Source organism: Rana temporaria, chromosome 2, assembly GCF_905171775.1.
Source record: "Rana temporaria chromosome 2, aRanTem1.1, whole genome shotgun sequence".
NCBI lineage: Eukaryota > Metazoa > Chordata > Amphibia > Anura > Ranidae > Rana > Rana temporaria.
The window spans coordinates 374,911,708-374,927,923 of NC_053490.1; the positions used below are offsets into that span (position 1 = coordinate 374,911,708).

The following is a 16,216-nucleotide window of genomic DNA, read 5'->3' on the forward strand; positions in this document are numbered from 1 at the left end:
TTAGCAATTATCTGTAAATGATTGGGTCTATTAGATGCTTTCCCCGGCTTGTTCATTCCTCGGCTTGTTCATTCCCCGACTTAGTTGGGGTAGGCGGTACACTCTGGGGGTGGGTCAACCACGCCCTGTGACCTTTGACCTCTGTGAACCTGCCTTCTGACCTTTGACCTCTGGGGGAGGTCCCTGTTCCAATTCCTGAGTCCTAGCCTTATTCTTTAATGGAAAACCCTAACCCTAATATTCCAAATTTCCTGTGAGTTTCTCATTCCTTATCAATGCCATGAGTTTCAGTACTTCTCAATGGACTATGAGAGCAGTAACCAGTGCACCATAATCCATTGACACTTTCTCCAGCTGTTTTAACTGAAAGCCCATACAGAGGTTTGGGGAGAGAGCTGAAGGAATTGTATGCCGGAGCTTGACATTGTATTGCAGACTACTGTGGGAAAAAAATTATAAATGCCCATTTTTTTTCCTGCAAAAATATGTGTATTTATTATTTTTTACTTAAAGGGGAGTTCCACCCACAATTTCAATTTTTAAATATAAATACCCCTGTAATACACAAGCTTAATGTAGTCTAGTAAAGTTAGTCTGTAAACGAAGGTCCATTTTGTTAGGTTGTTACAGCATTTAGTTAGTTTATAATCTAGAAATAGACCGTGGCCATCTTAAGTGTGGGCATCATGAAGCCAGACTGTATGACTTCCTGTATTTCAGCCTTGCAGATCTCGCACATGCTCAGTGCTGCACAAGCGATGTAATAGGTTTCAGTCAGGTTTCCATAGCAACGGGAGTGTCAGAGGAAGTTGCCGCCCCTTCTCTATGCAAATAGGCTATTTGCAAGGACTACTGGGATACATGATGCCTATCCGAGAAACCCTTGCGAATAGCCTTGTGACTTAATGGCCTAGGCTATTAAGGAGGAGGAAGTAATGAAGGACTACAGAATAAAGGTATTTACAAGCAACAAAATAAATAAAAATTGTCCATTCTGAACACTATGAGATTAGGGCATGCAGCACAGACAAACATAAAAAAATGGGTGGAACTCCACTTTAAAGGTGAACTTAGCCTTTACAGGGAGTGCAGAATTATTAGGCAAATGAGTATTTTGACCACATCATCCTCTTTATGCATGTTGTTTTACTCCAAGCTGTATAGGCTCGAAAGCCTACTACCAATTAAGCATATTAGGTGATGTGCATCTCTGTAATGAGAAGGTGTGTGGTCTAATGACATCAACACCCTATATCAGGTGTGCATAATTATTAGTCAACTTCCTTTCCTTTGGCAAAATGGGTAAAAAGAAGGACTTGACAGGCTCAGAAAAGTCAAAAATAGTGAGATATCTTGCAGAGGGATGCAGCACTCTTAAAATTGCAAAGCTTCTGAAGCGTGATCATCGAACAATCAAGCGTTTCATTCAAAATAGTCAACAGGGTCGCAAGAAGCGTGTGGAAAAACCAAGGCGCAAAATAACTGCCCATGAACTGAGAAAAGTCAAGCGTGCAGCTGCCAAGATGCCCCTTGCCACCAGTTTGGCCATATTTCAGAGCTGCAACATCACTGGAGTGCCCAAAAGCACAAGGTGTGCAATACTCAGAGACATGGCCAAGGTAAGAAAGGCTGAAAGACGACCACCACTGAACAAGACACACAAGCTGAAACGTCAAGACTGGGCCAAGAAATATCTCAAGAATGATTTTCTAAGGTTTTATGGACTGATGAAATGAGAGTGAGTCTTGATGGGCCAGATAGATGTGCCCGTGGCTGGATTGGTAAAGGGCAGAGAGCTCCAGTCCGACTCAGACGCCAGCAAGGTGGAGGTGGAGTACTGGTTTGGGCTGGTATCATCAAAGATGAGCTTGTGGGGCCTTTTCGGGTTGAGGATGGAGTCAAACTCAACTCCCAGTCCTACTGCCAGTTTCTGGAAGACACCTTCTTCAAGCAGTGGTACAGGAAGAAGTCTGCATCCTTCAAGAAAAACATGATTTTCATGCAGGACAATGCTCCATCACACGCGTCCAAGTACTCCACAGCGTGGCTGGCAAGAAAGGGTATAAAAGAAGAAAAACTAATGACATGGCCTCCTTGTTCACCTGATCTGAACCCCATTGAGAACCTGTGGTCCATCATCAAATGTGAGATTTACAAGGAGGGAAAACAGTACACCTCTCTGAACAGTGTCTGGGAGGCTGTGGTTGCTGCTGCACGCAATGTTGATGGTGAACAGATCAAAACACTGACAGAATCCATGGATGGCAGGCTTTTGAGTGTCCTTGCAAAGGAAGGTGGCTATATTGGTCACTGATTTGTTTTTGTTTTGTTTTTGAATGTCAGAAATGTATATTTGTGAATGTTGAGATGTTATATTGGTTTCACTGGTAAAAATAAATAATTGAAATGGGTATATATTTTTGTTTTTTGTTAAGTTGCCTAATAATTAAGCACAGTAATAGTCAGCTGCACACACAGATATCCCCCTAAAATAGCTAAAACTAAAAACAAACTAAAAACTACTTCCAAAAATATTCAGCTTTGATATTAATGAGTTTTGTGGGTTCATTGAGAACATGGTTGTTGTTCAATAATAAAATGAATCCTCAAAAATACAACTTGCCTAATAATTCTGCACTCCCTGTAGAAGTCAATCTGCCCAAAAAGTAATTACATTTTTGGATGATGCGAAAGGTCCTACATTTTATCCATGCCTTCCTGTGGGTCTAGCTCCATCTTTCTCCATACACATAATCAACTTTGTATAAAGCAATACGTGCCTATTTTGTTCACCTTTTGATTGTACAGGTTGTTAAAGAATCCATCTTATGCAATAGTAAATTAAAATAGTAGTCAAGCTGTCTAACTAATTGTTCACAGGTACCTACATTTGACAGTAGAATGTTCATATACACACAATGTTCACCAAAAAATGGTAAACTCATAAAACTGTAAAAAAAAGTTACATTGTAATATATGGAGTTCAAGTAACACTGAATTGACAAATTCCAAACTAGCTCTGAATTTGAATGTACTTTTCTATTATTGCAGTTTGAGTGATGACAGTTGCTCTTACCTCTACTTCCCAGAGAGCATTGGAACTAGTAGCTGATGTGGCTGACTGCCGCAGAGTAGTGCGTAGAAAAACATGGAGCTTTGACTTGTACTCATCACATGTCAGAAACTTCTCTTGCTCAGCATGGAAGAGCCGTACCACATCACCCTGGAGGAAAGATTTTAAAGAAATGTATTCATACACACAGCATTATGTTAAAGACCAATCTTTGTATTTGCAAAAAAACAAACACAAAGGCAGACATAAATGAAGATAAAAAAATGAACAAACAAATTGAAAACTGTTCAGTATTACAAGGCACAGATGTGTCAGAATTGTGTTATGGTACTATTTTTGTGTAATTATGCGTGTTAAAGAAAAAAATATATTTATGTGTAAAATAGCTTCTGTCTCCTAGTCTGATTTTGTCCCTGTCAAATCCAACAGTTGTTCTATTAATCTTACAGCACAGGCTTGTGTGTTCTTGTGCATGGAGCTCAACCAAGCGGGAAGCGTAATTGTCGCCTTTGGTCTGCTAACAATTGTAGTAATACTTTACAGAAATACATTAAAACAATCTTTTCAAAATAAAAAAAATAAAAAAAAATGTTTTGTTTAGTACAATTACACTCATTGTTTAAATAGGGAAAGAAACTGACATTTGATATTCTTTATAGGCAACTGTCTGTAAGGTGCAAAATAAGCATGTTATGGACCTTCTAGGACGGCAGCAGTAAGAAGTCAACAACTTTTACTCTGTCCTTATAGGCCACAGGGGTTCATCATTTATGGCAGGTGTTTGGCTGGCCATAGATTATGCAAATTCCTTTCTTTCATAGTTACATAGTTAGGTTGAAAAAAGACACAAGTCCATCTAGTTCAATCATAAAAAAAAATATCGTACAATCCCATATACCCAATTCTATACCCACAGTTGATCCAGAGGAAGGCAAAAAATAAAACTAATTTATGGGTGGAAGCAAAGAAAATTGTTTGATTCCCCCATCAAAACACTTATTGTTAATGGGGGAATCCCTCCCACTATGCTATTGTATTCTGACAGCGGTTGTATTCCCTGCCGTCAGAATACAATGATCACTGCTGACAGCTATGCCTCTGGCTGTAATTCTACGGAAAAAAACAGACAAGCTGGTTGTACTGAAGTTGATCAAAAGCTCAACTTTAGTACAACCAATCTGCCCATAGATGGTTCAAAATTCAGCCAGTTCCTGCTAAATCGTCCAAATTTTGATCCATCTATGGCCCGCTTTAATGATCATCATGAAAGTCGTGATTTCTTTAAGATCTCATTCTTGCACTGGGGCCCATCAAAGTTAAAGGGTCAGTCCAATCAAAAGTCCAATTTAGTTATAGGAAACCTAGTGGGCATAGTGAAACCTAGTGGGTTGGGTCAGTCCATGGTTTCTTATATCTCTTAGGCCTCGTACACACGAGGGGACATGTCCGATGAAAACAGTCCGTGGACCGTTTTCATTGGACATGTCCGCTCTGAGATTTCGGTCTGATGGTTGTACACACCATCAAACCGAAATCCGCGCGGACAGGATACGCGGTGACGTGGCCGCGGCGACGTGCGCGACCCTGGAAGGTCAATGCTTCCACGCATGCGTCGAATCACTTCCACGCATGCGAGGGCTTTCGGCCGAGCGGACATGTCCGGTAAGTCGTACAGGCGACCGAACATGTCCGACGGACAAGCTTCCAGCGGACATGTTTCTTAGCATGCTAAGAAACATTCGTCCGCTGGAAATCTGTCTGATCCGCCGGAAAATTGTCCGGTCAGCCGTACAGACGACCGAACATGTCTGCTGAAACTGGTCCGCGGACCAGTTTCAGCAGACATGTTCGGTCGTGTGTACGAGGCCTTAAATATTACAACAAGGAGCTCTCCCTTCCCCAACCCCCCTCTCTATTCCTGTCCACCTGATAGTTTTAAGCATTCCTACCCATATTTCCTTGTCAAAGGAACTACTGCATTCTTCACAATACAGTACAATACGACAGAGAGACACCCCCTCTCCCCAATGTAAGGGACATATCTGCAGGGACCAATGGTAAGACTCTATGACAAAAGAGGCTTCAAAAATGAAACCTATACAAAGACCCACATTCTAGCCATGTGGGGTCTTAGGAAAACATGCAATCCATTATTTTAGAATTTCCTTTTTTAAGATGAAGCTGTGGGGTTTTAATCATTAAGCCTAATTCCTTAAATTGACAAAGTTCTAGCCTGGCATTCCTGTTTAAATTTAAACTTTCATACCCAAGATAGACAAAGCCAAAGCAGGAATGTGAATAGAATAATCACTTTTCATTTGTGCTAATATCTTGAAAAGCCTATGAATACATGTCATTTATGAAATATATTTACCTCTTTTGTTTTACAAAGAGTATCAAGGCTAATTATATAGTTGCCATGGGCATATCCATGTCATTATCGTCCTTCTTACCAAAGCACAGCGCAAGGTGTACAACTTCAGAAGTGTCAGCAAATCAATCAGAAGAGGGTTTTTAATGCAGCTGTAAAAATGTCAATATGAAATCTTACCCCCTTTAGGACATCCTCCATGTAATCTCGGAACTGCATGAAAAGATTAATCTTCCAACTGGTGTTTGAATTAAGTGAATTCACCTGGATGCAAAAACAAATCATAACAATGGATGTAAGTAATAATCTTTCCTTAGAGTTAACCTGTCAGCATTGTTAAACTTTTAAAAGCTAGCAATTTTAAACTCTTAAATGCTACCCTAGAAGCAGACACACTCCAAAATAGCTGATATTAGAAAATATGGTGGTAATCATGGTGTTGTCTCATTCCATCACATATCCCAAAAATAGGGGGATTTCTCATAATTAGTGAGGCGGAGCAATGCAAATCATTCTTTTATGCCTCATAAGCCAGATACATATCCAAAACTGCTGGTGTATAGTACAAGCATAGTCTAATATAATAGAGCAATTGATTCCAAAATGCATATAACTGTATGGTTATACTGTCTCCCTGGTGGCAATAAACCCTCCTTTGCGTGTTTCCTGTACCGAGTATCTTCTGTTATTAGGGGCCCAACTGTCCTGACTTTATGTTTAAGCCCTTCCTACTGCCACCTCCTGCCCAATGAGAATGTCAGCTTGTGGGCTAAAGCTACTCATACGCACATAGATTTCTCTATTCAGGATAAGCAGCATGTGTGGCTGTCTGAATACATGAACAGTTACTGCATCTGATTGGATGTAGTCGCTGTTCAACCAACAATTTTCCACCAAGCTACTTAACATTTTTATTTAAAGCCAGGTGGTCCCAACAGGGCACCCGCGGCTTAAATTTCAGCTAATTTCATAAGAATTTGCTACTAGGGATCTGGCTTCATGACTAAACCTGACCACAGATAGCTTGAATTTTAGCCAAGTGAAACTAGTTTCAGAGGAGCACAGAAAAGTTTTTTCAAATAATGAAATTTTTTCAACAAATGTAAGGCACCTTCTAGTGTCTCTTTTTATACAGCACACTTAAACAGCTGACAGTTTTTTTTTAAGCAGACTTTGTTAGTCTATCTTTATTAATACTCAGAGTCTTCTAGGAGGGTATATATTTGTAGACTTTGAGTTTATCACACATAAACTTTATATTTAATTAAATATATAGAATTGCTAACCAAAGCATAAACCAGAAAGATAAACCCAACATTTACACGCAAAGGCAATGGAAATTGTCTGTACACACTTGCCTACTGTTGCAGTGTTTTCCCCAAAAATGACATAGTCCTAACCATGCTTGCCAATACAGTTTTGATTATCTGTGGCCAAATATGGGTGTCCAAATGATTGTAAATGAAGGATCAATGTCATCAGACATGATCCAGGGAATTAAGTAAGCTTCCTGCACCATTGCAAGGGCCAGGAGAAAGGGTGGGCAGGAGGGAAAGCTGCCCCTGGAGCAGTGAAGCAAAGAGCGGCAAAAAATGGACACAGGGTGGTAACCCATATTATGGCATATATTATTAGTGGGGGGGGGGGGCAATTCTGCATTCTTGCCCTGGGTGCTGGGTGACCCTGTCCTGGTACTGGGAGTGGCATGTACAATATTAACTAAGCAGATAGACCTGTTTCAGGTGTATCTGTGCCACCTGTGCCGGTTTTTATTTCTGAGTGAAATAGAAACTAGCGCAGGGTCTGCCATAATCAAAAGGAATCCAGCTGTTTTCCATATAGAAAACTGCCGCAGATTCCAGTCAGGTGTGACCTTGTAATTCGGCAGTGATTACACTAAATGAGCAGAGCCTGCAGGGTAAACAACCCTCTTCCCTCCCACATTAAGCCAAGAGGAGGGGGCACAGCAGAGAGATCAGAGCAGGCATCTCCAGTTTAGAAGAGTTGTTAGTTATTCCTGATGTGTTTGTATTTTGCAACAATGTCAGGTAAAATCATTAATTTCTAGGGCCGACTAATCAACAACTAGATTATGAAAATTGTTGTCAACTATTTTCATAATCAATTAATCGGCCAGCCGATTAGTTGGCCTGCATACAGAATGCATTATTTGTTTACATATCAGTAAATACATTGGAGCATACATACAGCTCAGTACACCATCCATATATGTCAGTAAGTGCCTGAGAACTTGTGAATGTGTGAGTAGCAATGCCTCATATGACATGTAGTCCTGGGCAGGAAGTGAGTGGTTTTAAAGGCAGATTTTATTTTTACCTTGCTATAGGGGCACTCTATACTATACGTTGCAGCTTGCTATTGGGGTACACTGAAGGCAGGAGGAGCCAGAAGCGTCAGTAGGGGATTCCTTTGACTAAGTGACATACCAACTAAATTATACACTACACTTCTGTTAAAGGGGTTGTAAAGGTAAAAAAATGTTTCACTAAAAAGCTTCCTTTACCTTAGTGCAGTCCTCCTTCACTTACCTCATCCTTCGATTTTGCTTTTAAATGTCCTTATTTCTTCTGAGAAATCCTCACTTCCTGTTCTTCTGTCTGTAACTACACACAGTAAATGAGAGGCTTTCTCCCTGGTGTGGAGAAAGCCTCTTGAGGGGGGAGGGGGCGAGCAGGAGTGTCAGGACGCCCACTAACACACAGCTTCTTTTTTCAATCTGCAAAGTAGAGAGTGTCCTGACTTGCCTGCTCGCCCCCTCCCCCCTCAAGAGGCTTTCTCCACACCAGGGAGAAAGCCTCACATTACTGTGTGGAGTTACAGACAGATGAACAGGAAGTGAGAATTTCTCAGAAGAAATAAGGACATTCAAAAGCAAAATCGAAGGATGAGGTAAATGAAGGAGGATTGCACTAAGGTAAAGGAAGCTATTTAGGGAAAACATTGTTTACCTTTACAACCCCTTTAAGGTTATTATACGATTAATCCAAAACAATAATCGGCCAACTAATCGATTATGAAAATAATCGTTAGTTGCAGCCCTAATCATTTCCCACTGTTAATTCTACCACTCTAGCAAACTAGAAGCATGATTGAAGAGATAGAAGATGTAGTCATCTTGCCTGCCTCAGAGCTGCTAAAAGTACAGTTGAATTGTTAAAATGATTGAAGACAAAAACATTTTTAACAAGTTAAACAAGATTTTTGATTGATATTTACATCTTAGCTGCAGACTGGCATCTGGGTAAATTAAATTAAAGTGGTTGTAAAGGTAAAAGTTTTTTTACCTTAATATATTCTCTGTAAGGTAATGTTAGCACACACCCCAGCCCCCCAAATACTCATCTGAACACGATCTGGATCCAGTACTGTACATCTGCAGCAAGTGTTCTCTGGGGCTGAGCCAGGCCATTTGTCTGAATAGATGCAAATAGCCCAGCTCAAGATCGAGTATGCACAACTGCCCCCATATGAAGCGGCTTCCTATTGGGGGCACCAGCAGGAGGTCCCCAGAAGAAGAGGATTGGGGCTGCTCTGTGCAAAACACGGAGCAGGTAAGTATGACATGTATTATTTTTAAACAATCACTTTCAGTGAGACGTCATCTTCATTTGTCAGCACTAAGAACAATCTGCCCATGTATGCTTATTTCTGTATAAGGGCTGATTCAAGGATACTGGCGATAGGTAAAAAAATACTTTGTGATCGGCTAAGGTTCAGGCCATATTTGGATAATCTCATTAACAAATAATATAACATATTAGGTCAACAATGTCACCAGCAAGAATTCCCTGGCTGCAGTAAACTGGGCAGGTGGTCTGCTATCATGTGACAACTTCATGCTGGTATAGGCCAAAGTGGGTTTGTCCCAAATCTTAGCTCATCACTACACAATTTTTTTTTACAAAAATATTAGGTGGCTACTGGCAATATTTTAATTTCTCAAGTTATTGTCTCAGCACTGCAAAATCTTATTACGGGCATTTGGCAGGAGGGAGGGGCCAGGATCGCCGGCAGGGGACCAGAGAGGAGGAGGATCGGGGCTGCTCTGTGTAAAACCATTACACAGAGCAGGTAAGTATGACAGGTTTGTTATTTTTTATAAAAAAATTAACTGCCCTGCCTTTCATATAACTTTAAGCAGCCAACAAAATCTTGAACTACCGAGCTACACATGCGAAAACTGATCCCTTGCTCAATGTGTAAGTTGTTTTTGAATATTTAGAACAAATAAATTATAATAATCTATTTGTTTTATCACTACATATGCAGATGACAATGATTTGATTGTCACGATAAAATCAATATGATTAAACGTTTAAAAGACAAAATAAAACAAACTGGGCAACGCATAATGAAACTGTTTGGCTCAAGCATACCAGCACATGCTTGAACTGCGTTATTTCCTGATAACTTTACTGCATTCAGTTTATGTGTGCTTAAACAGGAGTGGCTCTGACTGCTAAGTTATGAAATGATTCACAAAGAAAGAAAACATAGGCAAATAAAATCTACTTCATTCTCTCTATCACTTGGTCACCTCTTTGCAGCCAGGGTTGTCAGAGAGCTCATAGTTGCTAGCGTGCAAGGGCTGTCCTGCATTGACTGGGTTAAGATTCACCTTATCACCAACCACCACCTGTAAGAGAAATCAAATATTACTTAGAGCTTTAGTAAACCTTCCACAGACATATCTTAAAACCCATGTGTTAAAAGAGAAATTCTTTATCTAAGGTATAAGTAATACTCCGTACTTACAGTATATTAGCTCATACATCAATACATACATATTCAGGTAATACAACAAAAATGAAATCTCATATATACAAGTTTAATAGTATTTTTTTTATCCACACTCTTGTCCAAAAGATCTTCACTTGTTTCCAACCATTTTTTTACCCTTTCCCCCCAGTTTTCTCCTTTAAATTTGGACATTTATCTTGTTTGGGATAGGGCAAGAAAGGGTTAGAACCACTGTTCCGTTGTTATTGCTGTCTGTGTCCAACTGGAAAGGTTCACTTTCACTTTCTGTTTTGGTGGCTATAGTCACCAGGATGGAATCTCAGAGCAAATCTAAAATATAACAATTTCCACCCAAACAACTGAAACAAGAGTACAGGAGAAACATGATCATGTGACAGCTATGGTGGGATTTGTCTTTTTGGAGGTTATCTCCATGCATTTGAACATGAAATCAGGGAAAATCTGCTTGCAATAAAAACCTGACAAATCTTAGCCACAAAATCCAAAACTAGGAAAAAAGCTGGACTTTGACCTCAGATATTGCCCTCCAATCTCCATATTGAATTCAACCCCCAGTTTATTTCAAGAGCTTCTCTTACATTGTCTCCATTACTGCGCAACTTCCAAAATGGTTGAATAAAGAGCCAGGAGCCCTCGTTTCCAGTTGCATCAAGTGTCACCCGCATGGCATTTTTCTCCAGAAGTGCAGGAAGACGCTTATTTACAGTGAGGTATTTGTTACTCTTCATGTGCAGCAGCTGTAACATAACACAGATATTGTATGTCTGTTAGTCATTTCTTACATTTCATACAGTTGTCATGCAATGTCTCTTTGGTACAGTACCAAAAGCAAAAGAACCTAAGAATAGGCATAACGAAAATATTATTATCCTACATTGCCCTACATGATGGACGCATAACATTTACGGCCCCTTCACATCCCTACTTTCCATTGTGATATATTAGTGTAGAATAATGGACATTGTTTTAAAACAACTCATGTATTGAGAAGTTTCCTGCCAAAGAACATCAAGAGAATAGAAGTGCAGGCCTGCACCTATTTTAGGACAACCCACCAGATTGCAGTGCCCTGCAGTGTGGGTTCAGCAGCACATAGTTTACTTGTATTTGACATTGTAAGCTTGCTTTAGCAGCATGAATAACCATGAATTCAGCTTATTTTATACATGTGTATGTATATTTACAGTGTGTGTATGTATGTATATATATATATATATATATATATATATATAAAAGCATACACAGCGTTTACCATATACATACTACAAAATATGCTTTTAATTTTATATATATATTTTATATACACACACACATATACACACTGTAAATATACATGCACATGTATAAAATAAGCTGAATTCATAGTTGGTAAGGCAACAGTCCATCCAGTTCAACCTCTGTAGGTGTGTGTGTGTGTGTAGAAAAAATAATTTCCCATATCCCTGTATATTGTTTTTGCCAATATACACATCCAAGAGTCTGTTCTAACTATTTACACTTCCTGCCGACACCACCGATTGAGGAAGAGAGTTCCACATGCTTACCGCCCCGACAGTGAAAAAAAACCTACGCAGCTTACGGTTAAACCGCTTCTCTTCAAGTCTAATCATGTGGCCACATGTCTTCCTACACTCCCTGAGACGTTTCATACTTATGCTGGGATCACCGTTGAGATATTTGTATATCGCTATCATATCTCTTCTCATAAGTCTCCTCTCCAAGGAGAAAAAATGTATTTCTTGTGGCCGTTCATCATAATTGAGGTCCTCCAGTCCCCATATTAATTTGGTTGCCCTTCTCTGTACTCTTTTCGGCTCCAGCACATCCTTTCTAAGGATTGATGACCAGAACTTGATGGAATACTCCAGATCCGGCTGGACAAGAGTTTTATAAAGTGGTAGAATAATAGTTTTATCTCATGAGTAAATTCCCTTTCAATGTATGCTAGGTTACGTTCCTGTTCTATAGGAGAGAACAGGAACATAACCCACAAGTCAAGATTTAAGGAGATGTGTCCGTCCATGGACGAAAAGAGAAATTACATTTTATGTAGGATGCTAGAGAATGACAGGGATATTTATGGTAGTGAATTGTACCTAGCCATCTATCACACTGTGCTACAGAAAAATTGTCAGGTTTGTGTTCTGTTATTTTGAAATGCACATGGGACAAGTAGAGTAACTGAAGCTGCCAGTATTTGAAGAGTCAACATGGTGAATCCATGTTCCAAACAGAAATCACCTGTGCATAAGTGAGTCTGTGAAAACTGATACCTCTTAGGAGCCCTAGATATCATTTTATAATATTTTTTATGTCATCGTTTTTCAATACTCCAGGAAATAAGTACTGAAGAATAGCTTACCTGTATCACACTTCCATATTTAACCACTTCTCCATGCACCTTCTTATTTTCTGTGTCATTCTGTTTTTGCTCCATTTGAGCAGCATGCTACAGATACAGAAAACAAACTTCTCAAAAATGCTGGACACACAATAAACAACATATTCACACAAAGTTACATATAAAGCACCGATAAAGCTATATATGAGAGTAGCTATTTTGAAATAACATATATAAAATTACAACACAATTAACTTTTCAATTTAGCATAATGCAAACTACCCTCCTGATCTGTGATCTGTGTCTCGCTCACACCACAATGCAAGATATGTAACGTATGGCAACGCACTTTATATGTATGTTGCAGTGAGTTGCTAATCATTATTAATTGCACCTCAGTGCATTTTGGTGTAATTGTCCTGCGTGTTATAGCGAACTATGTTTTGGGAAATAAATCGCCTTTTATTTGTGTGATAAGGGGCAAAATGACTGGGCTTTAAAAAAAAACAGTATATGTTGCACTTTTTATCTTTGGTAAAGTTTTTTTTTTCATTTAATCAGGCTGAAAAAAAAACTCACTGATTCCTGCATCCACACAAGCCATGTGCTATTGTATTCTGACAGCAGGGACTCCCCCCACTGGCAGACTACACTGATCAGCTCTCCAGTCATTGGCTGGTCTTTAGCAGGACCATTCAACAGAAGGCGGTCTAATGATTGGCTTCTGTTGAACAGGGATACACACAATTCGAAGTTCATCTGGTTCCTGCTAAATCGACTGAATTTTGATCCATGTGTATGGGTGGTGTAGTGAATTAGTGGATGGCGCCACCATACAATCATCATAAAATATGGATCTTCACCAACCCACTTTGGTACCGTGCTAATTTTGCCCTTTATTCACATAAAATAACAGGCATCACAGGCCAAGACTTGGGACCCTTGAAAAATGTCCCAAATCGTCAGCCTGTGATGCCTGCTACTTTATGTGAATAAAGGACAATATTATCACTATACCAAGTTGTGCTGGAGAAGATCCTTATCATATGATATCACTAAAGCCGGCCATACATGGATTGAAATTTGTCAGGTTCAGAACGGATGGATGAATTTACATCCATGTATGGGCAGGCTGAATGTACACCAGTCGATCATTGGATCAACTTGTGTACAACCAGCCTGTCATTTTATTTCCCCCCCCCCTATGATCAGTGCAGCAGCCTATAGACGGCAACACTTACAATTGTATTCTTGTGGCAGGGAAGGCTCTATTCGATTTTTTTTTCTTAGCATTCTCTTAGCAAAAATTGAGTTACTCCTTAAGTTTGGCTTAAAACATTACTAAACTATTTTAATAAGGCAAGGTGCAATATGCAATGTATATAATGTGTCACGGGGGAAAAATTAGAATCCAAACAAGTGCCCTCTTAGGCCCTGTACACATAATCAGTCTAAACCGATGAGAACAGACTGAAGTTCAGTTTCATCGGTCCAAACCGACCGTGTGTGGGCCCCATCAGTCCTTCGGTCCAAAAATGTAGAACTTGCTTTAGAATTGAACTGATGGACGCCTAACCGATAGGTCAAACCCGATGGTTAGTACGTAAAAGCATTGGTTCAAAACCCGCGCATGCTCAGAATCAAGTCGACGCATGCTTGGAAGCATTGAACTTCGTTTTTTCCAGCACGTCGTTGTGTTTTATGCCACCGCGTTGGACTCGATCGTTTTTTTAACTGATAGTGTGTAGGCACATCAGACCATCAGTCTGCTTCATCGGTGAACCAATGAAACTGAACTTCAGTCCGTTCTCATCGGTTTAGACTGATCGTGTGTACAGGGCCTTAATTCTCAAATTGCTGGCTGCAGCTATGTGACTCCACTAGTTGTGGAGATAATCTAAATGTATTATAAATAAAGGAAGCCATGCCAGCGTCCTTAGGAAGCTCAGCATGAGGAGCCTCCTGATGACGCATTATTTATATGAAACGCATTGAGGCATAGCGGAGCGATGCGCACGTCATTTCCTGTACCTGGTTATTGTAACGTCTGCTGATTGGAACGCTTGCAGGCTTGTATACACAGAGCGGCGTGACAGATACTTGACACTGATTGCTGGAAAGACTGAGTGCCGGTCTGTGAGATAGCATTCTTGTATGGATGTACAGTTTTAAATTGAATAAATATGTTGCGCATCGATGGCCTTTTCTAATTGCATGATTGTATGAGGTGGAGAATAACTACATTGGCTACAGGACGCCTGGTGGTTGAAAGCGAGTGGAAGAAATATTTAACAACTACGCTCTAAACTTGTTGGTCTGGTGAGTGAGCATTTTGGATGGAGGAGGATAATAAACTTTAATGGTGGAGATAAATCATGCTGAGCATAGAATTGAAGAATAAAGTTTAATGGTATATGGACACTAAGGAATCACGGTTTTGGATTGATGAACATTTTTTATTATTATTTTTCACAATATAAATATTATTTTTTGGCACTATTCAGCTGTATGACACAGTGAATATTGTTGTGATCACAGTATTTGGCTGATTAGATTAGGGCTTTTAGATTAAGCTGGAATTGCTTCCTTTATTTATAACACATCAAGGTACAATAAGCAAATAGTTTTCACAGCAGTTAAATCACTTCTGACTTATCTGACTTTAGTAAAAATTAAATTTCATTCAAATCTCTGGATTAATATACTTTGCATACCATCAGTGTCTTCTGTGTTGACTTTTTACAAAGTACCTATTTATTTTATGTTGTGTTCTTTTAGTCACTTTGTGTTATTCACTGAGTAACAACAATAAACATATCTGTAGAGTGAAATATATGATCAGATGGGAACAGTTTTGCTGCGTACACACGATCGGTTTGTCTAATGAAAACGGACCGTTTTCATCAGACGAACCGATCGTATGTGGGCCCAATCAGTTTTTTTCCTATCGGTGAAAAAACTTTTCCGTTTGTTTACGCGAGGAATATGCAAATTACTATTTACGTCGATTCAGAAACGAACGACCGCCCGTCGCTTTTTTTTTACGTCGTTTGCGTTCGGCTTTTTTCGGCGTAAAGTTGCCCCTGCTATATGAGGGGTATGTGCGGCGCATCCTATGTTGAAATTTTTTACGTCGTTTGTGTAAGTCGTTCGCGAAAACGGCTGGACGTAATTTACGTTCACGTCGAAAGCAATGACGTTTTGCGGCGGATTTTCGAGCATGCGCACTGGGATGTTTTCACGAATGGCGCATGCGCCGTTCAAAAAAAATTAAAATACGCGGGGTCAAGCCAAATTTGAATAAAACACGCCCCCAACATCCCCATTTGAATTAGGCGGGCTTACGCCGGCCCACATACGTTACGCCGCCGTAACTAAGGGCGCAAGTTCTTTCTGAATACGGAACTTGCGCCCAAAGTTACAGCGGCGTAACGTATCTAGGATACGTTACGCCGGCCGGACAGATACGTTTAGGTATCTGAATCCGGCCCTGTATGTTTTCATGAGCCTGTGTACAGGGGGTGTGTGTTTCTCAGATTACACTGCAGAACTGTGCACTAGTTCTGCAGTGTGTGATGTCAGATCCGTGTCCTTTACTTTCTACTGCTGAGAAAAATCCTTTGATCTGAGTGTTGTAGAAGGCTCTACA

At 39.9% G+C, this 16,216-nt stretch overlaps 1 protein-coding gene across 1 annotated transcript in view; it reads right to left on the bottom strand.

Annotated features, from left to right (window-relative positions):
* The window catches only part of ITPR3 (inositol 1,4,5-trisphosphate receptor type 3), a 385,035-nt gene that overhangs the window by 314,559 nt on the left and 54,260 nt on the right, over nt 1-16,216 (bottom strand). Inside the window, 5 exon segments of the mRNA XM_040339415.1 lie at nt 3,077-3,223; nt 5,625-5,708; nt 10,003-10,101; nt 10,805-10,963; nt 12,589-12,675. Of these exon segments, the coding sequence (XP_040195349.1) occupies nt 3,077-3,223; nt 5,625-5,708; nt 10,003-10,101; nt 10,805-10,963; nt 12,589-12,675 (576 nt within the window).